This window comes from Phyllostomus discolor, chromosome 12 (assembly GCF_004126475.2).
Source record: "Phyllostomus discolor isolate MPI-MPIP mPhyDis1 chromosome 12, mPhyDis1.pri.v3, whole genome shotgun sequence".
NCBI classification, from domain to species: Eukaryota; Metazoa; Chordata; class Mammalia; order Chiroptera; family Phyllostomidae; genus Phyllostomus; species Phyllostomus discolor.
In genome coordinates this window covers 62053346-62080525 of record NC_040914.2, presented here as the reverse complement: position 1 = coordinate 62080525, position 27180 = coordinate 62053346, and the positions used below count along the sequence as shown (strand labels likewise).

The 27180-nt window shown below is 39.8% G+C and overlaps 1 protein-coding gene across 5 annotated transcripts in view; it reads right to left on the bottom strand.

Annotated features, from left to right (window-relative positions):
• Positions 1–27180, bottom strand: part of WWP2 (WW domain containing E3 ubiquitin protein ligase 2) — a 176344-nt gene that overhangs the window by 97240 nt on the left and 51924 nt on the right. For 4 of the 5 annotated variants that reach the window (XM_036012113.1, XM_028534760.2, XM_036012114.1 and 1 more), the window contains exons 2-4: positions 19538–19622; positions 13571–13718; positions 13098–13219 (exon numbers count right to left, since the gene is read on the bottom strand). In XM_036012113.1, coding sequence (XP_035868006.1) covers positions 13098–13219; positions 13571–13718; positions 19538–19607 — 340 coding nt within the window. In that variant the 5' untranslated portion in view covers positions 19608–19622. Of the gene's footprint in view, positions 1–13097; positions 13220–13570; positions 13719–19537; positions 19624–27180 lie in introns of all 5 variants that reach the window. The other variant, XM_036012112.1, reaches the window with a different exon arrangement.

Genomic DNA, 27180 nt, shown 5'->3' with positions numbered 1-27180 from the left:
TGTCCTTAAACCAATGATGGATATAGACGTGGTACCTATATACAACAGAAGACTATTCAGCAACAAAAAGAAATGACAAATTATTGCCATTTGCAACAACATGGATGGATCTTGAGAGCACCATGCTAAGTAAAATAAGTCAGACATTAAAGGACAAGAACCATATGATTTCACTCATACGTGAAATATAAAACAAAGAGCAACAAATGAACAAACAAAACTAACAAGCTTAAAGACACAGATAACATTATGGTGGTTACCAGAGGAGACGCAGGAGAACAGGAGGATGGAGAGGGTAAAGGGGGTCAAATACATGGTGACGGAAGGAGACTAGGCTTTGGGTGGTCAGCACACAATGCAATATACAGATGATGTATTGTAAAACTGTACACCTGAAACTTATATAATATTATTAACCACTGTTACCCCAATAAATTCAATTTTTAAAAAAAAGCCTTGCTTATAGTAATGAAGAATCAGAAATGGCCAATAAAAGATTGGTTAAATTATGGTGCTTTCATACAAAAAAGGTTATTGCAGCCATTAAAAATAATCTGCTTTTATTGAAGAGGAAAAAACTGGGTTTAAAAAAAAAAGCAAGTTACAAAGCAATATGTATAGTGAGTTTCCACTCTGGAAAAAAATAGTTTATACACACATACATGCATATATGACTTACATACAAAACAAAAAGCTTAGTGGATATACAACAAAATATTAACAGGGTTAGCTCTGAAAAATCAAATTGCAAGTGATTTTAACCTTCTCTTTCCTTAGAAGACAGTATATGCAGAGATTACAGGCAAAATCTCTGAGACAGAAAGGCCTCATTTAAATCCCGATTCTGCCACCACCTACTGTGTGGTTTTAGGCAAATTATATAACGTCTGCCAGCATGTCCTCAGCAAACGGGATGGATGGTGATACAATCCACCGCATGCGTATGAAGTACTGAATATATTTTAATATAGATCAAGGATTCAACAAAACAATGCCTCATACATACGAAGCACTAAGAATATTTTGCCTTTGTTTTCAACAATCATGAATATCGGAAAAATAGCAATAATATTTTCAGTTTTAGGAGCATATATTACTTTTATAATGAGAAAAATATTAATATTTGCAATTCGGGGAGGAAGAGAAAGCTCCTCAGGAATTTCCTGTGAGCATTCCTCAAGACCGAAATAACCGGGTCTTGTGGTTTATCGGGTTCATACAAACAACTAATTGGCTATGCGGGACTGGTCTGGCCGTTTCTATCACCCGGCCCCTTCAAGTTGGTAGCTATGTCCCATCCTTTCACATTTCTCCCTTGCCCACCTCCTCCTCAGCTGAAGAAACAGTGAACGATTTTTCAAATTTAAGTTTAAAATTGTTTTTTAACTGTAGAGCAATTTTTTTTCACTTTCCCTCTTCTCCCTCTGACTCAAGTTCCAAGGATCGGTAGTTTTGTTTATCTTTCAGTTTAAAAAACTGGAAAAACAGTGCTGTGTTTACTCTGAAATAAATGCACGCACTGTCTGTCAGCCATGCCTCCTTGAGGTGCACAGCCCACCCACCACCACTCGCCATCCTCATAGAAGAGCGAGGGAGGCAGTGTACCCTCCTGACTGGCCTATCTGTTCTGTTCTTGGAACATAAAGTGTGGGAACAACCCTCTGCTTGTAAGATTTTTAAAGAAATAAGGAGATGTTTGCTTTCTTCTTATTTTTTTTTAATCTGGGAGATACACATGGTGTAAAGAAAAGAGACATATAGAAAATGGACAGCAGCATAAACAAGGAGCTTTTCGAAGTCTACTTCATTGATCACAGTGCTATGAGCACTGCAATTCTCAAACCGCCTTCTGGGCATCGTAGAACTGAGGGAATGAGTTATCATATGGATGATGTTAAGAGGCAGGGTTCTCATATGGAATGAAGGAAGGTTAGGAAGAACGCTGTGGAGTGGAATTAGAATCAGAGGTTTCAGTATGAACTCATGGTGTTTAATATAGAAACACAGAAATAGATATTTACATGTCTGTGTAGATATGTGTGCATATGTGTATATATAACGTCTATCAGGGAAAACGAAGGCTCAAGAGCCAAGTTTTAAAGAAGAAGAACAGTGAGAAGAGCCCTGGCTGGTGTGGCTCAGTGGATTAAGCATGGGCCTGTGGAACCATAGGGTTGCCGGTTTGATTCCCAGTCAGGGCACATGCCTGTGTTGCAGGCCAGGCCAGTCCCCCAGAGGGGGGTTTGCCAAGAGGCAACCACACACTGATGTTTCTTGCCCCCTCTTTTTCCCTCCTTTCCCCTCTCTCTAAAAATAATAGAATCTTAATGACACACCCCTGAATGAAAATAGTGAGACTGTAAATCTATTGTATTATGGTAAAAAAACAACTAGATCGTTATCCCACATCATATACCAAAATAAACTTGACTGATTAAAGGGTTAAATGTTTAAAAAACTAAATAAAGAGAACCATTATAAGTGTCAGTATAAGGAGGGTATCTAACTTTATTTTTCCCAAGTGGTAGCTCAGCGTTTCTCAGACTAAAGCATGCACCAGAATTCCCTGGAGGGTTTGTTAAAACCCAGACCCAGACCCAGAGTTTCTGGAATAAGGGCTCAGAACTTACATTTCTGACATGCTTCCAGGTCTGGGGACCATGCTGCTGGTCTGGGTTAGCTGATGGTCCTAATGCCATTGTTTATCTCTTCTGATCTGAAATGCCACCTTTATCATATAGTAAATTCTATCTATATTGGATTATGTTTGGAAAATAAGATGGGGACATGTCAAAAGGATATAGGAGCAAGGCACCCACTAGCCAAACAAAGGATAGTTCGAGCATCAAAATAATGGCCGTAATAAATGAAAATCCACTGAACAAAATAAGAATCTGTGAGTTAAGACTAGTAATACATGCATACCTAAAGGAAAAGAAAAAGCACTTCCTTGCTATAGCACGCCAACTAATGAATGTGGAAGGAACGATAAAATTGGGGGTGGGAGGGATTGCAACTATCACAGTAATAGCCGATCCAGACAAAAATCATTAATGAACATTTCTGAATGCAAAAACCAGTAGGTGAAGTTGTGATGAGGAACGGATTATTTACAGTCTCAAAGTATTTCCCCATAAATGACTTTTTAGTTACAAAGAGAAACAGCAGTTTTACAGCATAAAAACCTGGCAGACACTACCTTAACCAAATGATCAAAATCAACATCATAAATAATGAAACGAGTAAAGCCGTGCGCCTGACATGAGGGCGCTGAGAAGGATACATCACTTCTGCATGCTCCTGCAAAACACTGCATGCCCTGAATCTAAGCATGAGGAAACATCAGACAAAGCCAGGATGAGGGGCTATTCTCCAGAAGGCTGGCCTGTGCTCTTCAACAATGACAGTGTCATGAAAGACAAACATGGCTGAGGAACTGACCCCGGATTTAAGGAGACATGACGACTAAATGCAATGCATAATTTTAACTGAGATCCTGGACTGGGGGGGAAATTCACTCTATGTGCATGACTGCAACAACAAGAAAATATGAATTAGATAATAATATTATAAAAATGTTAAATTTCTTCATTTGGTTAATTGTACAGTGGTTATGTAAGAAAATACTCTTCTTCTTAGGAAATAGACACAAGTATTTAGGGATAAAGCAGTACAAGGTTTATAATTTTCTCTGAAATGATTCAGAAAATTATTATACATGTATGTTTAGAGACAATGTTAAAGCAAATGAATCAAAATATTAATAGGTGGTTGAGGGATATGGGAGTTCTTTGTCCTATTCTTGTAACCTTTTAAAAAGTTATTTTGAAATAAAGAAGTTTTCAAGAAATCTACTTCAGCCCTGGCTGGTATGGCTCAGTGGATGGAGCACCAGCCTGCAAACCAGAGGGTAACCAGTTCAATTCCCAGTTAGCGCCATGCCTAGGTTGCACACCAGGTCCCCAGAAGGGGGCACGCAGGAGGCAACCACACACTGATGTTTCCCTCTCTTTCTCCCCCTCTTCCCCTCTGTCTAAAAATAAAATAAATAAAATTTTTTAAATCTATCTCAAGGTACATTTCCCTCCTTGAAAGTAGGACAACCTGGCCATGCCAAGGTCCGTAGTGTTAATGAGGCCAGCTGCAGAAGAGGAGAGCTCCAAAAGAAAACTGAGTCTTGGGCCCTACCTGCTATCAATTTTGAAAGATCATCCAGTGGGCAGGTACAGTCAAAAAAATGCTGATAACTACAGAAGCTGGATGATGGGGATTGTGTGAAAATTCCCCTAAAAAATAGTTTTTGAAAATCAATATTCAACCTCAAAGTGTGTCTTGTGCAGAGATGACTAGAGCTGTCTTTAAGAGCCAAACCAGCACTTTTGGTCAAGTCCTTTTTGCAGCCACAGCCAGACTGGTGTCCCCACAGAAAGTCAGCCAAGGCTGTCCATTATGCAACTGCAGGACTTGAGTCAAACCCTCCACCATAACAACCCTCTGCCAGGGGAAGGCAAAAAACACCAGCTGCATTTCCCAGTCAACTTCCAAGTCCACCCAGGAGAAAACAAGGGAGCAAATGAAAGAAGGAATTGTGTCTCGTGGGACAGAAAAACTCCAGGTAGGACAACTGCTACTGATCAGGCCCTTTCCCAGGAAAGGTGGTTTCAGGAAGACCAGGCCACAGTCAGAGAAGTCACCTAACACATTGCAACCCATTACCCTACGTAATTTTACTGATGCTTAGTCTGGAAACATCCAGCCCAGCAGCTCCTCAAGGGGTGCAGGCACCAAGACAATGGTGCTGAAACGTCCCACATTAATGTCAGACTCCCCACTCCACAACTCCCAAAGCTTTGGCCTGTGTTCAGTCGTAGAATTCTGTCCTGGCAAACTTACTGGCTGCCTCCCATTCAGGCAAGCAGGTCCTACATTAGGAAATAGGATCTTTGTTGTCCATCTCTGAATCTGAACCTCCCAATCTTGGGAAGAAAAGTGTCGAAGGAGACAGTAACCACTACTACTGCTACTGCTTATATATACTTATGAGTGCCAAGTTAGCTCACTTAATCTCAAAACAACATTTTACAGAAGAGGAGACAGAAGGTTAAGTTACTGTCACATTGCAAAGCTAGTGGAATCAGGACTCAAACCCAGGTAGTTTGACTCCAAAGTCTACATGTTCATAACCACTTCTCTGTATGACAGATTTACAATCACCAGAAACAGTCTTGAGCTAAGAGAAGACTTTTAAAAACATGGCTGGGATATTATATACATATCAGCTATGCCATTATCATCCTTTAAGGTTTGCTTTTCTAAGAAAAGCAGCCCATTGCCCTATTATAACCCACATTTTCCATTAAATTCGCATCTGAAGTACCTCACTACTCAATGCAACCACACACTCAAAGCACTAAGGCTGGTGTTGGAAAGAGTGGCAGGAGCTGTAGCTGCTTTCACAAACAACAGAAGTCCTCGGGAACTTAGAAAACATCCTTGTAAATACTCTGGGCTTAAAGGGAAAATCGCAACTGTAATTACGAACAGTGAGAAGAACACAGCAAAAGGTATGAGATGGGAAAGTGGTTCACCACCAGAAAATGCTTGCTAGCATCTACTAAAGCTAAACACACATCCACCACAGGAACCAAAGCCCCTGGGTATAAATATACTCAACAGAAATTATGTATGTGTCCTCTAAAATACATGTATATGAATGTTCATAGCAGCTTTGCTCATAATGGCCCCAAACTGGAAACCACCCAAATGTCCACCAACTGAATAGACAAATAAATCTTTGTATATTTATATACTAGGATACTACACCCCTATGAAAAAAAGACTACTGTTACATGTAAAAACATGGATGGATCTCACAGATATGATGATGAACAAGGCACAAGAAAACATACTATATGATTTCATTAATGTGAAATTCAAGAATAGGCACAACTAATCAATTGTGACAGAAGTCAGAAGAGTAGTTAGCTCAGGGTGGGAGAAAGGGATATTAATTATAAGGCACGTAGGGATTCTTCCGGGGCTCTAGAAACTTTCTCTGTCTTGATCTGAGTGGTGATTACACAAGTGTAAACAAATATAAATATTCATTGAGCTGTGTATCACTGAAGATTTGTGGACTTTAAAAGAAAAAAATTGAATGCTCGGGGGGAAATAAATCAAAGTCAAATTCAAAGCAACAATGTTTTAGAGGAAGACCATACTCCACTGGATTTAGGGCTCAAAACCAGCAGAGACCAGCTCGATCCAACACTGTGACTAATTTCACCTAACATATTATATGCTCTTTGTAATACATTATTACCATTATTATATGCTCCTTGTAATATACTAGCATGCTAAACGGCACACCCCTCATGCCATGATCAGAAATGCGAAGCCCATATAAGGACACAACATGGCTGACGGGGCTCCTCTGAGAGAAGTCCCGACTCTTTTTCCTGGAAGAATCTGAGTATTTCTCCCCCTATTGAATATGCTACCATCCCCTATTAAATGAATCTCAATAAAGAGAGCAAAATCTGCTATGGGGGGGGGGGGAGGAGGCAGGCTGCTCTGTCTGTGGAGAAGCCCCTCTCTGTCTCATGGCTTCACTAATAAACTCATTTTCACTTTATACTCTAAAAAAAAAAAGTTTGCATTATTAAACAAGAGGGAACAAAAATAAATGCACTAGGCTTTCAACTCAAAAGCTATAAATGAGTCCAGGGGAACAGAACTACTGCCATTGTTTTCTCCCACCCCGCTCCCGCTCCCGCCCCGCCCCCACATATAACGTCATAATCTAGCGACTGGGGCGTCTAGCCCCAGTGAACACCTAAGGCTGCGCCCCGCACCGTAACAAGAGCAACCAGACCGGAAAAAAAACAGGAGAGGCAGGGGAAAAAGAAAAAATAAATATGTTTTCAACAGAGCAGATCAGTCCCCCGGGACTCATCCTTTTGAGTGACCAAGAATTAGCCAATCTATCAGATGTGCAGTTCAAAACACTGGTGATCAGAAAGCTCACGGAACTGGTGGATTTTGGACGAAATTTAGATGAAAGAATGCAGATTACCATAAAACAGATGCAGGAAGACACGCGGAGGAGAGCCAATAGTGAAAGGAAGGAATATGAGTCTCAAAACAATACAGTGGACCAGAAGGAAGATAGAATCAACCAAGCAGGAAAGCATGATGAAATAAGAATTCAAAAAATTGAGGAAAAGATTAAGAGCATCCAAGACACCTTTAAACGTTCCAATATCCGAATTATAGGGGTACCAGAATCAGAAGGGGAAAAGCAACAGATTGAGCACATATTTGAACAAACAATAAAGGAGAACTTCCCCAATCTGGCAAAGGGAACAGTCTTCCAAGAAATCCAAGAAGCTCAGAGAGCCCCAAAGAAGTTGGACCCAAGAAGAAACACACCAAGGCACATCATAATTACATTAGCCAAGGTAAAAACGAAGGAGAGAATCCTAGAAGCAGCAAGAGGTAAGGGGACAGTAACCTACAAAGGAGTTCCCATCAGACTGTCAGCTGATTTCTCCAAAGAGACCTTACAGGCAAGAAGGGGCTGGAAAGAAATATTCCAAGTCATGAAAGACAAGGACCTACATCCCAGATTGCTCTATCCAGCAAAGCTCTCATTTAGAATGGAAGGGCAGATAAAGTGCTTCTCAGATAAGGTCAAGTTAAAGGAGTTCATCATCACCAAGCCCTTATTTTATGAAATGCTAAAGGGACTTATCTAAGAAAAGAAGATAAAGAAAAGACATGTATAGTAAAAGGACAGCAAACTCACAAATATTAACAACCACACCTAAAGCAAAACCAAAGCAACTAAGTAAACAATTAGAACAGGAACAGAACCACAGAAATGGAGGGCACATGGAGGGTTAGCAGCAGGGGGGTGGGAGGAGGAGAGAGGGGGAAAAGGTATAGAGAATAAGTAGCATAGAATGTAGGTTGAAAATAGATAGGGGGAGGGCAAGAATAGTATGGGAAATGTAGAAACTAAAGAACTCATAAGTATGACACATGGACATGAACTAAAGGGGGAAATGTGGGTGGGAGGGGGGTACAGGGTGGAGGGGAGAGAAGGGGGGAAATGGGACAACTGTAATAGCATAATCAATAAAATATATTTTAAAAAAAAAAAAGAACTTCTAAGCATGAACTAGGGACATGAACAATGGTGTGGAGATTGCCTGAGGGAGTGGGGGATGCATGGTGGAAGGGAGCAAAGAGAGAAAAACTGGGACAAGTGTAATGGTATAATAAAATATAATTTAAAAAAATAAAAATAAAATAAAATAAAATCTATACCAAGCACAAAAAAAAAAAAAAAAAAAGCTATAAATGACTTATTGACTGATTAAATAAATATATGTAACAAACCTAAGGGCAAATAGTTGAAAAACATTAATAAAGTCAAAAGTGGAAATTATCCTTAGAAAATATGGTACAGTTGATAAATAAATCCAAGACATTGTCCTGTAAAATATTAATTAAAAACCAAAACAAAATGTTTATGCTAGTCAAGAAAAAAACTGGGAGAAAAACACAAATACCAAAAATTATAAGTGGAAAAAGGAGAAACATTCTTAAATGAGAATGCTGTTTAATATCTTTATACTAATAAATTTGAGACTCTCATGCAACAATTTTCTAGAATATTTAAATTAACTACATCGATGCAAGATGAATCAGAAAAGTTGAACAAACCAATCATTATGGGGTAAAATACTGGAAAAGCCATCAAAGAATTCTTTCAAAGAAATCTGCCAGACCCAGTGGGTTTCATGGGTGAGCTCTTTCCTGTGCTCATGGAGCAGATAATTCCCATGTTATACAGTCTGTTCCCAAAGTTGGAAAGCACTGCAACTTAGTGTATAAAATTAGCTTAACCTCAATTCCAAACCTGACAAAAATAGTACAAAACTACAGACAAATGTAACTTGTGAGTATAGATGGAAAACCCCCAAATAAAATATTAACAAGCAATTCTAACATAACTTTCAAGAAATAATCTAGCATGAGCAATTAGGTATATTATAAAAATTCTAAGATTGTTACTATTAGGAAACTAATGTAATAAATTGAAGGAAGAAAAATCATATAATTATTCCAATGGTTGGTTAAAAGGTATTTGCTAAAAATTCAACCCCTTTCCTGACTTAAAAAAAAAATTAATAAACCAGGAAAACAGGTTACTAACACCCAATCTTACGCAAGCAGAGTCACTAGGAGCATGGTTATTAGATAGGGCAGGACACCTGCTCCAGCACCACTAAAACAGGAAAGTGTACACGAAGCAACTCACAAGAAAAAGAAGTAAAAGTGAGCAAAATTATCAGTCTTAGAAACCACATAAATGCCTACAAAGAAAAGCCAAAAGAAACTAAACGTATATGAAGAATTCAGCAACTGATAGAATATAAAAGAAAATGCAGAAACTAATAGTCATATACTAGAAACGCTAGGTTGGACAACACCATAGGAAAAGATACTATTAAAAGTAACAGCAAAGTTATTTTTAAAATTAAAAGAGTCTATCTAAAGATAACTTCAAAATGAATTGAATGCATCCCATATTCCTGGATAGGAAGAGTCAGAATGGAAATTCTCCAGAAAGGAGCTTTACAAATGGTAGGATTCTAGTAAAATCTCAAGGGATTTGAGGGAAGGAAAGCAGGAAGAGGGGAGAACCTGACAAAATAATTTGCATCATGTGATGATGTCATATGTGCAAAGAAAAGAGGGAGGAAGATTTCGAAGAGAAGAGAAACGTGAACTGTCAGATATTAAAATACATTGCCACAACAGCTAAGACAGAGTGATGTTAAAACAACAAATAAAATGGAAAGTCCCTACACAGGCCCAAGTATACATATGTTTTTAATATATGCTAAAGGTAGCAAATCAAATCACTAGGAAGAAACAGGTAGATTATTCAATAAGCAGTGTTAAAGTAATTGGTTAACTATTTGGGAAAACGTAAGTAGATTCCCCACTTACACTGTACATAACAATAAATTCATTTGGAAAAACTAAAATCACAATGAGTTAGAAAAAAAATAGAGATGTCTACCTGATCTCAGAATGGGTAAAGCCTTTCAAAGCCTAAAAGAAGAGGCTGAAAATACAAAGGGTTAAAATATCTATTTGAAAAAAGAAAATCTTCAAAATTAAAATGCAAATTAAAAGCTGGAAAAACATTTACAAATTATAAGACAAAAAATAACAGCCTTAACATATAAAGAGCTCTTTTAACACTAAAAGCGAAAACTGCACACTTCAATACAAGGATGAGCAAAGGATAAGGCAATAAACACACTTTAAACTGAATCAGTGCGGTGGAGGTGGGGATACTTCACAGAAGTAACCACCAAATGGAATGAGAGGACCCAGTCCAAACCCAGATTCAAGCAAACCAACTTTAAAACAACACTCTGAGATAATTCATAAAATTGAATATAAACTGGGTAGTAGGTAATAATAAGGCAATCATGTCAATTTGAAAGGTGTGATGCTGATATGGTAGTTATGTAAGAAAACATCCTATTTTTAAGGGATGTATGCTGAAGAATCTAGGATAAAATGCCAGTACATCTCTAATTTACTTTAAAATACTACAGCCAGGAAGACAGAAATGAACCAACTCTGGAATAATGTTAATTATCAAATAGGTAAAACATAATAATTTTTTCCCTACAGATAAATCCAACAAATGCCAAGGTGCAACAGAAACCAGCGATCTCGGCCATTGCTGTTGGGAAAGTAAATTGGTAGAACTTTTCTGGAGGGTAATCTGACAGTATGTACTGCATCACAAACCTTGAAAAATGTTTAAACCCAGCAAGTCCGTTTCAATAATTTATCTCAAGTAAATTTAAAACAGTGGGCACAAAGACTTTAACACTTTCGAGGCTATCAATATTTTTTGTGATTGTTAAATACTGAAATCTACCCAAATATTCATTTTTTTCACACAGCCATCTGATAGACTGGTACCAGGCAGTCATCAAAAACTGAATTTCAGAAGAAAAATTAAAGCTATATTGATATATTTTACGGTGCAGCAGCTATGAAAACAGTATGGTGGTTCTTCAAAAAATTGAAAATAGAAATAGCACATGAGTAATTAGTATTAGTAAGCAAATACTAATTCTGTTTCTAGGTATATATCCAAAAGAATTGACAGCAGGAAGTTACAGAGATATTTGTACACCCATGTTCAAAACAGCACTATGTACAACAGGCAAAGGGTAGAAGCAACCCAAGCGTCTTTGGATGGATGAATAAACAAAATGTGTATGTTCATACCATGGAACATTATTCAGCCTTTAAAAAGGAGATCCCAATACCTGCTACAACATGAATGAGCCTAGAGGACATTATGCTAAGTGAAATGAGCATGTCACAAAAAGGCAAACACTGCATGACTCCACTTGCACAAGGTACCTAGAGGAGTCCGAGTCAGAGGCAGAAAGCAGAATAATGGGGGGCTGAGAAAAGGGAAGGGAAGGGGAGTTGGTATTTAATGGGTACAGAGTTTGAGTTTGGGAAACAAAAAACTCTGGAGATGGATGGCAGTGAAGGCTGCATGTAATGTGAATGTACCTCATGCTACTAAACTGTGCGCTTAAAAATGGTTAAGATGATACATTTGACATTATGTATACTTTATAATAATTAAAAATAAAGATACTTGATACATTTTCAATAGAAAAAGGCATGTTGCAAAATACCGTTTGTCTATGATCTCAATTTTGTTTCACTGATGCCTTAAATATCAATATACAATTGCACACAGGAAAAAAGTTCAGGAGGGCATATATCAAAATGCTAATAATCATCACTAGGTGCTGGGCTTGCAGAAGAATTTTATTTTCTTCGTGTGTCTGAGTGCTTTTCTGTAATTCCCAGGTGTTCTACAGTAACTTTTATAATCAAAAGAAAAAGTATGCTGACTGGACAAGTACAGAAGGAAAGAAAAGGACGCTCATCCTGTGAGCCGACCTGAATCAGCGGGCCGCTGACCCGAATGCGAGAACGCGCACAAATATGTTTCCAAATGACATAATGGATGTAATCCGCTTTAAGAATCCAATCATAAAAGGCAGCCTAAAGTTTGGGATAATAAAGACCAGCTCGGAAGACTGAGCATCAGTGAGTTCCCTGCAGAACTGAAACAGAGACATAAGCCTAGTTTTGAGCCATTCCCACAGCCAGGGTGGGCTCACCACATCTCTGTGTGCCCGGCAGAAAGGACCAGGCCTCGGAAAGGACGCAAATCAATGCAGCGTTCTCCCTGGGACTCAACACACCCCACCCCCACACCTCTCTTTAGCTACATCCACTTTCAGAAAATATTTTCTAGACAGCAGCCTTCAAGAGAAAAAGGCGCCTTTCTTTCTGTGGCATTCCCTCGCCACATATGGAACTGCTATGAATAGAGGCTTTTATGAGAGAGGGTTCAGATACCACAGCCACGGTTATGCCACCGACCACAAACAACAATAAATAGATGTTAGGGTTTAGAATTCCACGCAGCAGAGGCACCCTGAATAATTATGATAGAGCTTCCATCCCATTCTAACATCCAATAAATGTTTATTGAGTGCCTACTAAGCACAGGGCAATATTTGTAACACCATCCCACACACACACACACACGCGTGCACACAGTTCCTTTTGTTCTGTTCCAGGACCCAGACTAGGGAACTAATGGTGTTGGCTGGAGGCATTTGACAGTTTGATTCTACACGTCCCATCTCTCCTGGACTAGAAAAAGAGGGGCAGAGGCAGAGGAAAAGCAATGACCTTACGAAGGATCAAGAGGACACATTACTGTACCCCACCACTACAGCCCCGGGGAAAAGGGGCTGAATTCAGCAGGAAGAAAGAAGTGTTCAGCCTTTCTAAAACTCCAGACAGCATCCAAGGGGAGCAGAGCCACTGCAGCCCCCCGTCCTGGAGGAAACGGCATCACCGGGTTTATTGGCCCTGCTGAGAGAAATCCATGCCTCTGAATTCTTCTCCCCACCCACATAAGTGAACCACATCAGCCACCCCTTCCTCATACGTACTTTTGCCCCCATTGTTCTTCAGGACATTGGAGAGGTTGACAGAGGCGGTGCCTAGCAGTTCATTTCTTAAGGTATGGCAGCTCCAGACCTTCAAATCTAAATGACTCTGGGCCGTGACATTCCTGGAAAAAAAATACTTGATTCATCACATCCAAGCAAATCAGTCACCCTTACCGCTTAGAAGAAAACAGATGTTGCTGACAACTGGAAGGGGGAAAGAAAACCCCAAACAGGAAGATGCTCACATGACCCCTTCCCCCACCCTCAAAGCTGACCCTGTAACCATCTAGCTAATAATGAACACTCTATGAGCTCGATCAAGTGGAAACACTTAGAGAGAGGCAGCACGTCAGGTACGAAGGGCAGAAGAGTTTAAGGCTCCACAGGACACCTGGGTCTCCCACAACCCCCTTGGAGCGCCTTCTCTCTTTCCCCCATGTTACTGCATTCAAAGAGAAGGGGTTCTCTCTTACAAAATGATGATCTCATTCCAGAGAAGCTCGGAGCTCCCAATTCGCTTCCCAGTCTTCTTGGTCTCACTGGGGAGTCCATCCACTGCCACTTCCACAAACGAGTTAATTCGATGTTGGCGATTGTGCACCTTGGGCTTTGCTGACACCACTGGATGGGAAAGAAAGAAGTGAAGGATGAGGCGGAGGGCTCCTAGCTGCCCCCCTGTGGCAGATGGTCTCACTCTTTTTAGCTGTTTCTTTTAAAAAATAAATGTTGTTTTTTCCTGATTCTAAGAAAACTTATTTTTTAAAATGTGAGGACATTAAAAAATATGAAGCATAAGAAATAAAAATCACTCCTATCCAAAAACAAGACACTGGTAAATCCAGACTTTCAGACATTCATCTTTTATATCTCCAATTCTTTCTTTAAAAACTCTTCTCCTCCCAAAATACATTGTAAAAGGTTGTTATAAGAATATGCCATAATTTAGTTAACTGTTCTTTCACTGATGAATAGATTGATTCCGATTTTTTGCTCTGGGAAAATTACCACAAATGTATATAGAGTATTTGCTTGCATTTCAAGTATTCTTCTAAAGGATATGGACATTTTTAAAAATTCTTAAAACTGCTTAATTTCCTTTCCAAAAAGGGTAAACCTATGTAAATGTCCATGAAAGCTATAAGAATATCTCCATTTCACCCAACACTGCATAACACTGAGTCCACTGTTTTTTCATTCTTTGTAAATATGATATAGGTAAAAAAAAAATTGGTATGAAGATAATAGCTGTGATTTAATGAGCACTTCTTTTACAGATACTATGCTAAGCACACATTCTCTAACTGAACCCTCACAATGAACCCCTGAGGCAGGGAATGTATTTCATCCAGGAGGAAACAGGCTTGAGGAAGCCAGGTCCCTGCCCCAGGCCACACAGCCAGGGAGCTTTGGGCCAGGATGTGCCACTGGGCAGTCTGACTACACCATGCTGTATGCCATTACCAGACTTTGCTTATTTGTTCTAATGCTTTTCTTAAATTGCTAGTGAGACTGAATGTTTTTCCATGTGTTTGTTAACCATCTGCATTTCCTCTTCATGTGGCAGTGTTTCTGATGTTCACTTGGCACCAGCGAGCCAGGGACTCAGCACAAGCTAAGCAAGCACTTGCAGGAGACTAGACAAGCTCCTCTTAGAGCACATGTCAGCCAGGTCGCTGCGATGAAACACATCTAAGTGGCTTCAATCCAATGCCCCAAGTCAGAACATATTACTGACATGCCTAACCCACGATGGCAGGACTATCCTAGCCTGAGCTCCTCCATGTCAAGGGTTGGCAAACCTCTCCCTCCCAGACCCTTTTGAGAGGTGACAGTCCTATAAGGGTCCACAATGTGGCAAACAACCAACCCACCTCTGGATTGTTTTTAGCAATGGCTCTCCTCTCCAGGCCCAAAAGAAGAGTAGAGAAAATTCAAAGGACAAAAAAAAATAGGTTGTGGCTAGGATTCAGGAACAACAAAGGAGGGTACCAGAAAAAAAAAGGCCGGGTACAGGAAATGTGGCCCAGAGTAGAAAAATACTGTCCAGATAGATCAAGGTTAACTGAGGCCACCTTGTGGTACAAGAGTAGCTCTGCATGCAAGCTCTTAAAAAAAAAAAGTCAGGGGTGGATTAATGATGAGTCCTAATAATTTTGATCTAGACAGTTTCCTTGAAATCAACAAGTTCAAACCCTTTATTTAATAATTTGGCCAACTAAGATACAGGGAGGTAAAATGACAAAATCCTAGAACTAGTTGGAGCCAGAGCTAAGCCCCAAGTTGAGCCTCCCAGCTCCCGGCCCAGTTCTTTGAACTTGGCCATGATGCTTCCTTTCCTGTCCTCTAGTTTTTCCCCCTATCTTTTTTCCTACGTTTTCCCTTTTTTTAAATTTTTACATCATTTCAGCAAGGTTTTTAGAAAAGTTTCAAGAATAATATAAAGAATTCCTATAAACTTTCCACACACCAACTGTTTTACTATATTTGCTTTATTATTCTGTTTCTCTCCCCTGACTTTCTCTCACACACATACACATTTTTTTCCTGAAACTTTGGGAGCAAGTTGAGGATGCTGTGTCCCTTTACCCCTAAATAGTTTGGTGTATATTTCTAAGAATAAAGATATTTTCTAATATAACTGTAGTATAATGTCAACATTAGGAAATTTTGTATTCCTTAACACTATTATCTTATGTACAGATCTTATTCAAACTTTGCCAACTGTCCCATCAAAGTTCATTATAGAAAAAGAGAAAAGAGAATTTTTTGGTCCAATCTAGGACCACAGGTTGCAGTTAGTAGTCTTATTTTGAAGTTCCCAATCTATAGAAAAGTTGAAGGAATAAATAATTGCCTGCTCTTCACCAATAGTTACCATTCTGCCATGTTTGCTTTTTCCCTGCTCTATGTTAAATCAATGCTATTCAGGAGCACTTCTGTGATAACAAAAATGGTCTACAGCAGTGCTGTCCAGTGCACCGCCATGACTCATGTGGCAATTGAGCACTGGAAATACAGCTAGTGCAACTGAGGATTTGAATTATCAACTTAATTTAGTTAATTTATTTTTAATGTAAATAGTTCTATGGGGCTATATGGCTACCCTGCTGGAATGCACAAGATAAAAACACATATTTTATGTCTAGATGTGTGTGTGTGTGTGTGTGTGTCTACACACTTTTTTCTGTAAAATCTTTTGAAAGTAAATTGCAGACTCATGAGAGATCAGCCCCAAATACTTTCAGAATGCAACTCCTAAGAATAAAAACATTATCCCTCCTAAGCACACCATCAATATACCAAAAAAAATCAATTATTCTATCAACTCCAATATCCATTCCATATCCAAATGTCCTCAAATTGTTCCAAACACATTTTTATAGCTGTTTTCCCCCAATCTAGTATCCAATCAAGATGAGCACAATGCATTTGATTGTTACCTCCCTAACTTTTGAAAATGTAGAATGTTCTCCCTGCTTTTTCCAATGACAGTGATTTTTAAAGACTTCTACCAGCTGTCATCTAGAAATATGCCATATTCTGCACATTTCTGACTTTCTCATGATCACATTCACATTGAACGTTTTTGCCAAGAATGTTCACATTGAACGTACCACATAGGTTACATTGTATACTTATGCACACACTAGCCTGCCCTGCTGGGGATGCTAAATCTAATCCCTCGGGTAAGGTGGGGTCTTCCAGGTCTCTCCACCATAAAGAAACATCTTCCCTCTACTTTATGGTTAAGCAGCAGAGTGATATATCGAGTGTTTCTTTTTCTAAAAGACAAGCCAAAGTAAAGTCATCAAGACACAAGCAAGTTTATCTAGAAAGCTCATTTACTGTTTGATGAAGTATAAATGCCAGTCTCTTCTACATGGAATCACATCTTCACATACTATATAGCTTTTAAGATCAACAAATAAAGCAAAAATCACATACAGCCAAAATTATACCCTTTGAAAAGCTCTTAGAAAGGCACCAGAATAGAACCTGGCATATTACCTTTCAATAGGTGTCAGTTTTTTGCTTTGCTGTGCTTTGTGTTACTTAAGTTAAATATCAGATAAAATGTTCAAGGGCCTGATATAGTTAAAAAGTGTATCTCAAATCTCTAGGATTACAATATGAAGAGGCACGAAGGTACAGAGGCAAAGAGAGGAAACAGCATAGTAACATCTCCCAAACTGCACTGTAGGCTCTGTCAGTGAAATGCATGGGAGGAAGAAGAACTACCCACACTATTCAAATTATTATGTCTTTCTTTCTCTTTCTCCCCCACCATTTTCCTGGATGGCAGCATCAAATCCCTGTAGATTAAATGCATATAATGAGAAGCACCTATATTATCAAGTTAGCTCTTTCCACATTAGTATGCTACTTCACACTGAAGAAAGGCAACAGGGAAATCTGTTAGAAGTCAGTGGATGTTCCTCAATAGTATGAACCCAAAGTAGGGACCTCAGGACATCACCAAGTTCCATCGACGGGCTTCTGCTTTAACCTAGGCTTGCTAATTACTAGGTAAGGCAGTAAAGGCTGGAGTCCCAAATTGCAAACCCTATCAGTTCATTCTAATCCTCTTCTTCCTCAACATGCTGGAGCAGCACAGCAATGACACATCAAGAAAAATCATTAAAATGTTTCAACACTTTAAAAAAATAACTCAAAAGAAAGAGGTAAAAGTACATGAACAGGCAATCTATAGAAAACGAAAATACATATTTCCCTTAAATGTATGATAGGATGCTAAACAGTACCATAATTAAAGAAATGCAAACTAAAACTATGCTGAGGAAAACAGCGTTTTACCAATAAGACTGACAAAGGACAAAGTCTGACAATGCACTGTGTTGGGAAAGAGGTGGAAAACAGGTGCTCTCATACACTGCTCAAAGAGTGTTCCTTCCAAGGAAGACAGCCTGGCTCTTGAAATTCTAAAAATATATCCCCCTCTGATGTTTCTTGGAAGGGACACACAAGAAACTGATAATACCAGTTTCCTCATAGCTGGGGCACTGGAGGCTAAGGAAAGAAATAATGTTAAAGTATGCAAATATATTAAATACATTAATAACATTTACATTTCAAAAATAATAACAAGAGACACAAGTATGACTCGAGATGACCATGTTGTGAAGCCTGAGCTCAGATACTGAGTGCTGTCCCCCCGCCCCTGGGCGTCTCTCAGTCCATGACTCTTCTGCAGAACTAAAGCTTCTGAAGCAATATTCTTTCATTTGAGCAATTTTTATTGAGGGCCTACTATGTGTCAAGTATAGTTCTAGTCATCGAGATGTCAAAAGTAAACAATACAGACAAAAACTCCTGTTATCATGGTGCTTTTATTCTATTGAAGGAGACAGTCAATAAATGAAGTACATAAAAATAGGTGTTGTGATAGTGACAAGGGCTGAGAAGAAATATACAAAGTAGGGAAGGGGGTGGAAGTGAGGAAGTTGGGCTGGGGAGGCTTTAGCTGGGGAGAGCAGGAAGACCTGGCTGAAGAGGGTGACTTTTGAGTAAATATCCAAAGAAAGTAAGGAAGCAAGACAGGTAGATATCCAAGCCAAAAGCATTTCACTCAAAGGGAACAGCAAGTGCAAAGCCCCAGAGGTAGGAACGTGACTGGCATTGTCAATGAATAGCAAAGAGGCCATGTGGCTAGAGCTGAGTAAATGTGGAAGCGTGAGATGAAAAACTAGGGAATCATATCACGTGGGATCTTCAGCTTTTACTCTGAGTAACATGGAAAGCCCTCGGTATGTTTGAGAAAAAAACTAACAATAGGTAGCGTATATTTTAACAAAATCAATGGCTGCTGAGCGACCAACAGAATGAAAGAGGGCAAAAGGCAGACGCAGGAAGGCTGTTGCCTTAGTCCAGGGTTGAGATGATGGCAGCCTGTGGGATGGGGGGGATGGTAAGAAGTGGCTGAACGCTGGACACATTTTGAAGATAGACACAGCCAGATATGCTGACTGACTGAATACAGGACATGTGAGAAAAACTCAGAGCTCAGTTCCAGACATGTCACATTTTAGATGTTTACTAAACAGTCGAATGGAGATGAACAAGTGGGCTGTTGGAGTTCAGAGGAAAAGTCAGACTAGAGATACAAATCTGGCATTGGTTTCATAATGGTGGCACTTAAAGCCAATGGGTTGGATGAGATCACAGAGGGAATGAGTGTAGACAGAAAAGAGGCCTGGGGCATGAAAGAATCACCATTTTACATCATTTTTGCCAAAAGTTCCTTTTTCTCTTCTTCAATAATTCCAGCTACAACACAAGAACCCTAAGAGAATGAACAGTTACAATCTTTAGCCATTTCACAGAATTTGGTTTTCTAGACCAACATGTGGTATAACTCCACATCTTCCCCATAATGTGGGCTGGACCTCAAAATGACTAACACTTCACACAGTGCCACTTACCTTTCAAAGTAAGCTGAGACTTCTCAAAAGGCAGGGCCACTCCTGATCGGCTGGAGCTGGCAGATGCCATGTCATCACCAGGACACTGCAAGACAAACACAGCAGTAGATTTAGAGGCTATCTGGTGAGAGATTGAGGAATTGGACCCAATGTTACTATCTGAGTTTAAAGAGACAGAAGCAAGAAAATATAAACCTCAAAGCAACTGTGGCTATGCTACTTTCAGTAGAGTGGTGTGTGTCTGTCTTACAATGACTATTGAACTGGATGGGTCTTGAGTAGCCTAAGAAGAACACGGTTATATCAAAGTCTGGGAACAGGGGGACTTCCAGTCAAGATGGTGGCACAGGTTAACACAGCTCACCCCCTTGCACAACCACATCAAGATTACAACTAAAATATAGAACAACCATCAGAAATTGAGTTGAATAGAAGTCTGACAACTATGGAATTAAAGAAACCACATTCATCTAACTGGTAGGAAGGGCAGAGACACAGAATTGGCTGGTCCCACACCCACCTGTGGTGGATAAAAATCTGGGAGCAAGGAGGTGAACCCCACACCAGGCCCCCAAGCCCAGTGTACCAGTGCCAGGAAGACAAGTCCCATAACTTCTGGCTGCAAAAATCAGCAGGGTCTGAGTCATTAGAAGAAACCACAAGAATCCCAAGCAATTCCTCTTAAAGAATCCACACATGGACTTAATCAGGCACCAGTGGCATACAGGGAGAAACTGAAGTGTCTGGCATCAAGGTGAGAACTGGGTGACAGCTTTCTTTCAGACAGAAAGGCGGGTAAAGGCCACTGACCCTTTCCTGAACCCTTCCCCAAAGAACAGAGCCAGCAGGCTGGTGCCATATCTGAGACTCAATCAATCTGACTAACTGTTTGCCCCACCTAGGAGATCCCCAAAGACTCAATCCCACCCAATTTACAGGCCCACCCAAGCTGCTTCTCTATAACAATGGCTGCTCTTGGTTCATGCTTCACAACTTCCCAAATCCTCTCAAACAAGCCAAAGTCAGCCTCATTTAGTCCTCAGCCTCCATATCTCTTGCTAAGGAGCCCCATACCCAACACTAACAGCAATCAGCCTAAATTCACAGCTTGTCTTTGCCTGGGAATCTCCAATACCAGCACAAGTATCAGCCTTCTCAGATTCTTTATAACTCAGGCAGGGTGGCCCCAGGCAAAACACAGGTGGGGGCTGACCTTGATCTGCACCACCTGGGAAACCTCAGTGCCTGCACACCCAGTGGACAGGTATAGACCATGTCAGAACACCACCACCCTGCCCCTGTTACAGCTGATCCTGCACGGAGGGCGGAGGTTGACGGTAAGTGGTCACAGCCAATTCTTGTAGCTGACTGTATATCCCTCCCATTGATCTGCCAACAGCAAGCAAGGCTCAACTATAAGAGGAGGGTGTACTCGGCCCACATGAAGGGCATACCTCGAATAACCAGCTTGCATGATAGGGAAGGCTGTGCCATTGGACACTACAGGGAAACCTACTACATTAGACCACACTACCAAGAAACAGAGTCAAAGTAGCTCTACCTATTACATTGAAACAAACACAGGGAGGCTGACAAAACTAAGAGACAAAGAAACATGGCTCAAATGAAAGAACAGATCGAAACTTCAGAAAAAGAGCCAAACAAAATGGAGATAAGCAATCTATCAGATGCAGAGTTCAAAACACAGGTTATGAGGATGCTCAAGGAACTTAATGAGGACCTCAACAGCATAAAAAAGACCCAGTCAGAAACAAAGGATACACTAATCGAAATAAAGAACAATTTACAGGACAACAACAGTAGAGGGGATGAGGCCAACATTCAATGATTTGGAACATAAGAAAGAAAAAAACTAATCAGAACAACAAGATAAAGAATTTTAAAAAGGGAGGATTGTATAAGCAGTCTCTGGGACAACTTCAGTGGGTCCAATATTTGAATTGTAGGGGTGCCAGAAGAAGAAGAGAAAGAGCAAGAAATTGGAAATCTATTTGAAAAAAAGATAGTGAAAGAAAACTTCCCTAATTTGGTGAAGGAAATAGATGAGCAAGTCCAAGAAGCACAGAGAATCCCAAAAAAGATGGATACAAAAGGGCCAATCTAAGACACATCATAACTAAAATGCCAAAGATTGAAGATAAAGAGAGAATCTTAAAAGCAGCAAGAGAAAAGCAGTTAGTTACTGATGGGGGGGGGGTTATCATAAGACTATCAGCTGATATCTCAAGAGAAATTTTGCAGGCTGGAAAGGATTGGCAAGACATATTCAAAGTCATGAAAAGCAGGGACCTACAGCCAAGATTGCCCTACCCAGCAGAGCTATCATTTAGAATCAAAGGGCAGATATAGAGCTTCCTAGACAAGAGAAAACTAAAGGAGTTCATCATCACCAAACCATTATTATATGAAATGTTAAAGGGATTCATTTAAGAAAAATAAGATCAAAACTATGAACAATAAAGTGGCAAAAATACATATCTATCAACAATTGAACCAAAAAACAAACAAAGCAAACAGAACAGAGACAGAATCATGGATACAGAGAGCATTTTGATGTTTGCCAGATGGGAGGGGGGTGGGGGAACGGGTAAACTAGTGAGGGGATAAAGAAGTACAAATAGGTATAACAGAATAGCCTTGGGGACGTAAAGTACAGTATAAGAAATGAAGTAGCCAAAGAATTTACATGCATGACCCATGGAGATGAACAATGATGGGGTGATTGCCTGAGGGAGTGGGGGCCCTGGATAGAGGGGAGCAAAGGCAAAAAATCAGGACAACTGTAATAGCATAACCAATGAAATATAATTTTTAAAAAATATAGCCGCCATCCCTGTCACTCCATCTTGGCTAGAAGTCCATTTTGTGCTTTGAATGGATCTCTTTACTCATATAATTTTGTAACATTATAAACTGTCACTTGGAAAATATTAGTTCTTTGAGATATGCAGATTTCCAAATGTCATTATAAAGTAACAAATTATGTTCATTTCATTATACAATATCAGAAGAACCACATTTGTGAATGTTACCAGTGATCTCATCAGACAAGCCTGTAAGTACTGAGAAGCTGATGGCTCCTGCTGGTAGATGTAAGTCTTTCCAAAATCCTAATTTTCACTTGAAAACTCAGTTTTATCATTGTCAGCAGACACTGTCAGTTGTTTCCCTTGAAGTGACAGGCTCACTTCATTCATTTTGAATGAAATACTGCCGAATACTCAAATCTAGTACCTTCAGTTGGTGTGTTAGTTTAAGTAAAAATGTATTTCAAAAAAAAACAACAACAACAACAACTACTTCAGCTCTCAATTCCATCCATCACACAAATGCCTTTCCTCAACACAATCTGTACGCCTCAGGATGCAGCGAAAGTGCTCGAAGCATATTTCCCATGTCATCACACAGAATATGAAAAAGACATGTGCTCATAGTCAGGACTTAATAAAAGTGATTTATACTGCTTCATCAAGCACATTTTTTAATGAAACTGGCTTTTTTCTCTTCTTTTTGTTGAGTGTGCTGAGGCGAGGAATACGATGACAGCAGCACAGCCTGGTGGCTCTGCCCTGATTCATGCCATGGCACCAACAGTTTGACTCACCTTTGCTTTTACACCATGGCACAAACATGAAAACAGTGAAAAAGGCAAATAAAATTATTAGGAAAGTAGTTTTGCTGTTGCAAAACCCTAAAAATCTCAGAGGGACACCAGAGTCTGAAGACCACTCTTGAGAACTGCTGCTATAAAAACAATATAAAATTCCGATTCCATTTAACATCATTATTACCTTCTTTCATCCTACTTAGATCTGATCTCTCCTCCTAACTTTCTATTTTGAAGTTGTTCAGCTTTAAAACATGGTTATTAACTGACTATATTACTCGAAGAACAAGAGAATTAAATATAGCTATGGCTCAGTGAAATTGATTTTGACATTTTTCATAGATAAGAGTCGAACAATTTTTTTGCTTCAAGATGTTTGCCCTCCTCCCCCCCACCCCCAAAAAAAGAATTTGCCTTATTATAAGATATATCTAGTCCAGGCTTCCAGCCAAGTTGGAGGTGTAGACAGATACGCTTCACTTCCTCACACAACCAAAAGAAGGATAACAACCAATTTAAAAACAAAAAGCAACCAGAACTGCCAGAAAAATCAAACTGTATGGAAGTCTGACAACCAAGGAGTTCAAGAAGAAACATTCATCCAGACTAGTAAGGGGGGTGGAGACAGGAAGCCAGGGCGGTGAGGACGCAAGACAAGGCAGTGGCTGGCAAACTGGGAGGGTGAGGAGGAGGCTGGTGGACCAGGATACCCCATTTGTATGTGGATAAGCCAGGAGAAACAACTGGGGAGCAAGACAGACCGCACAACCCACAGTTCCAGCATTGGAAACGAAAGCCACAAAACCTCTGGCTGTAAAAGTCTGTGGGGTTGTGGCAGTGGGAGAAACTCCCAGTCTCACAGGAGAATCCACTAGACGGGACCAGGGGACTCTGGAACATACACAACTCATCCACCCAGGAATCAGCACCTGAAAGGACACAATCTGTTGGTGGGAAGCAAGGGAAGTGACTGAAAGCCAGCAGAGAGCCCATCGAGAGGCATTGTTCCCTCTTTGACACCTCCCCCACACACAGCACCAAAATGTAGTGAAGGGAGTTGCCCCACCCTGGAGAATACCTAGGCTCCATCCCTTATAACCTAACAGGTGCGCCAAGACAAAGAAATATGGCCCAAATGAAAGAACAAGTCAAAACTCCACTAAAAGAACTAAGTGACAAGGAGATAGCCACCTATCAGATGCAGAGTTCAAAACACTGGTGATCAGAATGCTCACAGAAATAGCCAAGTACAGTTGCAAATTAGAAGAAGAAGTGAAGGCTATACAAAGTGAAATAAAGAAAAATATACATGGAACCAACGGCAAAAAGAAGGAAACCAGGACTCAAATCAATGATTTGGAAGAAAATGAATAAATAAACATTCGACCAGAACAGAATGAAGAAACAAGAATCAAAAAAAATGAGGTGAGGCTTAGAAACCTCTGGGACAACTTTAAACACTTTAACATCTGAATCATATGGGGTACCAGACGAAGAGGAAAAACAATAAATTTAAAACTTATTTGAAAAAATAATAGGAGGAAAACTTCCCCAACCTGGGAAGGAACTAGACATGTAAGTCCAGGAAGCTCAGAGATTCCTAAAGAAATTGGACCCAAGGAGGAACACACCAAGACACCTCATAATTACATTACCCAAGATTAAAGATAAGGAGAGAATCTTAAAAGAAGCAAGAGAAAAGGAGACAGTTACCTACAAAGGAGTTCTCATAAGGCTATCAGCTGACTTCTCAAAAGAAACCTTATAGACAAGAACAAGCTGGAAAGAAGTATTCAAAGTCATGAAAAGCAAGGACCTACATCCAAGATGACTCTATCCAGCAAAGCTATCATTTAGAATGGAAGGACAGATAAAGTGCTTCCCAAATAAGGTCAAGTTAAAGGTGTTATCATCACCATGCCCTTATTATAAGAAATGTGAAAGGGACTTATCTAAGAAGAAGAAGATGATCAAAAATATGAACAGTAGCCCTGGCTAGCATAGCTCAGTGGACTGAGCGCAGGCTGCAAACCAAAGCATCGCAGGTTCGATTCCTAGTCAGGGCACATGCCTAGGTTGCAGACCATGGCCCCCAGCAACTGCACATTGATGTTTCTCTCTCTCTTTCTTTCTCCCTCCCTTCCCTCTCTAAAAATAAATAAATAAAATCTTTAAAAAATATATGAACAGTAAAATAACAACAAACTTACAACTATCAACAACTGAACCTAAAAAAACACCAAAAACTAAAACTAAGCAAACAACTAGAACAGGTACAGAGTCACAAGAATGGAGGGTAATCAGTAGGGACCAGGGAGGAGAATAGGGGGAAAAAGTACAGGGAATAAGAAGTATGGTCGGTAGGCACAAAATAGACAGTGGGAGGTCATGAACAGTATAGGAAATGGAAAAGCCATTTTTTTTAAAGATTTTATTCATCCATTTTTAGGGAGGGAAGGGAGTGTGGCGAGGAGAGAGAGAGAGAGAAACATCAATGTGCAGTTGCTGGGGGTTATGGCCTGCAACCCAGGCATGTACCCTGGCTGGGAATCGAACCTGGGACACTTTAGTTGCCAGCCCACACTCAACCCACTGAGCTACGCCAGCCAGGGCTGAGAAGCCATTTTTTACAAAAAACAGTAAGTGTTGGTGAGAAGCCTCATATGCCAATTAGATGGTACTGACAACCACCAGTAGAGTTAGAGATGTATACAGCGTACCTCCTAGGATTCCACACCTAGGTATTTTCCAGGGGAAAATCCTGCAACACATGCAGAAGAAACCATATTCAGATATGTTCATCACAGCAATGTATATAATAGCAAAATTTTATAAACAACCCAAATGCCCATTGATGAAGGAATGGACAAATTGTGATATACTTATAAAATGACATGCTATATAATACTTGAAATATATGAATTCAATCTATATGCACAAATCCCAAATTAATATGCTAAAAAAAAAAAACAAGTGGCAGCCTAAGTATAGTATGAGGCCATTGAAATACACTTGAACTTACACAAAACAATTGTGTATATTGTTGAGAACATACACAAATGGAATAAAAGTATAGAAGCGTGGATGGGAAGGAACCACACCATTCAGAACAGAAGTTACCTCTAGCGTCCAAGGTAGCAGAAGATGGAGATGGGGAAATGGAGTGAGGAGAGAGACCAAGGGAACTTCAACTTTATCTGCAATACTCTATCTTTTAAAGAAAAAAGTTCTGAAGCAAATATGGCAAAATATTAATATTCATTAAATCCAGATGGTAGTTGTTGTGACTGTTTGTTATCTTATTCTCTGAACCATTTCAAATGTTTGATCTTTTACATAACTTAACAATAATTTTAAGGAGGGGGAGATCTTATCTTGAGTAATGAAGGAAAAACTAATGAGTATAAATTAAGCCTAGAGGCTTTGAGAAACAGAGGTTAAAGCACTAAAAGCTGGAAATCCATTATTTATAGACTTTAAAAATAAAAGAATCTTTAAAGTCTTCACATCTACTGGGACTCTTTCTTCCCTAACTTGGCTGGGGGTAGTTTTTAAATCAGCTTGTTCTCCCTGAGCATCAGCTGCTTTTAACCTTTGGTCTGAACTCAAGAGAATCCAGGAGGATAAAGCTTGAAGGTCCTACATGGCCGACTAAATGGGAAAACAACCCAACCTCCTGATCTATACTTCATGGCCCCAAAACAAAATCAATCAGATAAATACTAAAGGAGGCTCAGAACGAAACCAACTAGGAAAGCAAGAGAAACAGCAGATAACACCACCTCGTTTTCTATCGCTGGTGTCTTTCATAGAGCCCACAGTTCATTAAACATAATCTATGTTATTCTGTGGGCTTTGTCTATCTTTCCAGATCCAATTAGCAAGATACCTCTCTGACATTACAAGGTAGATATCTTCAACTGTAAAACCTTTCCAAACCACATATAAAGAAAAATAAGCATTACATGCCCTAGCTGGTATAGCTCAGTGGATTGAGTGCAGGCCTGTGAACCAA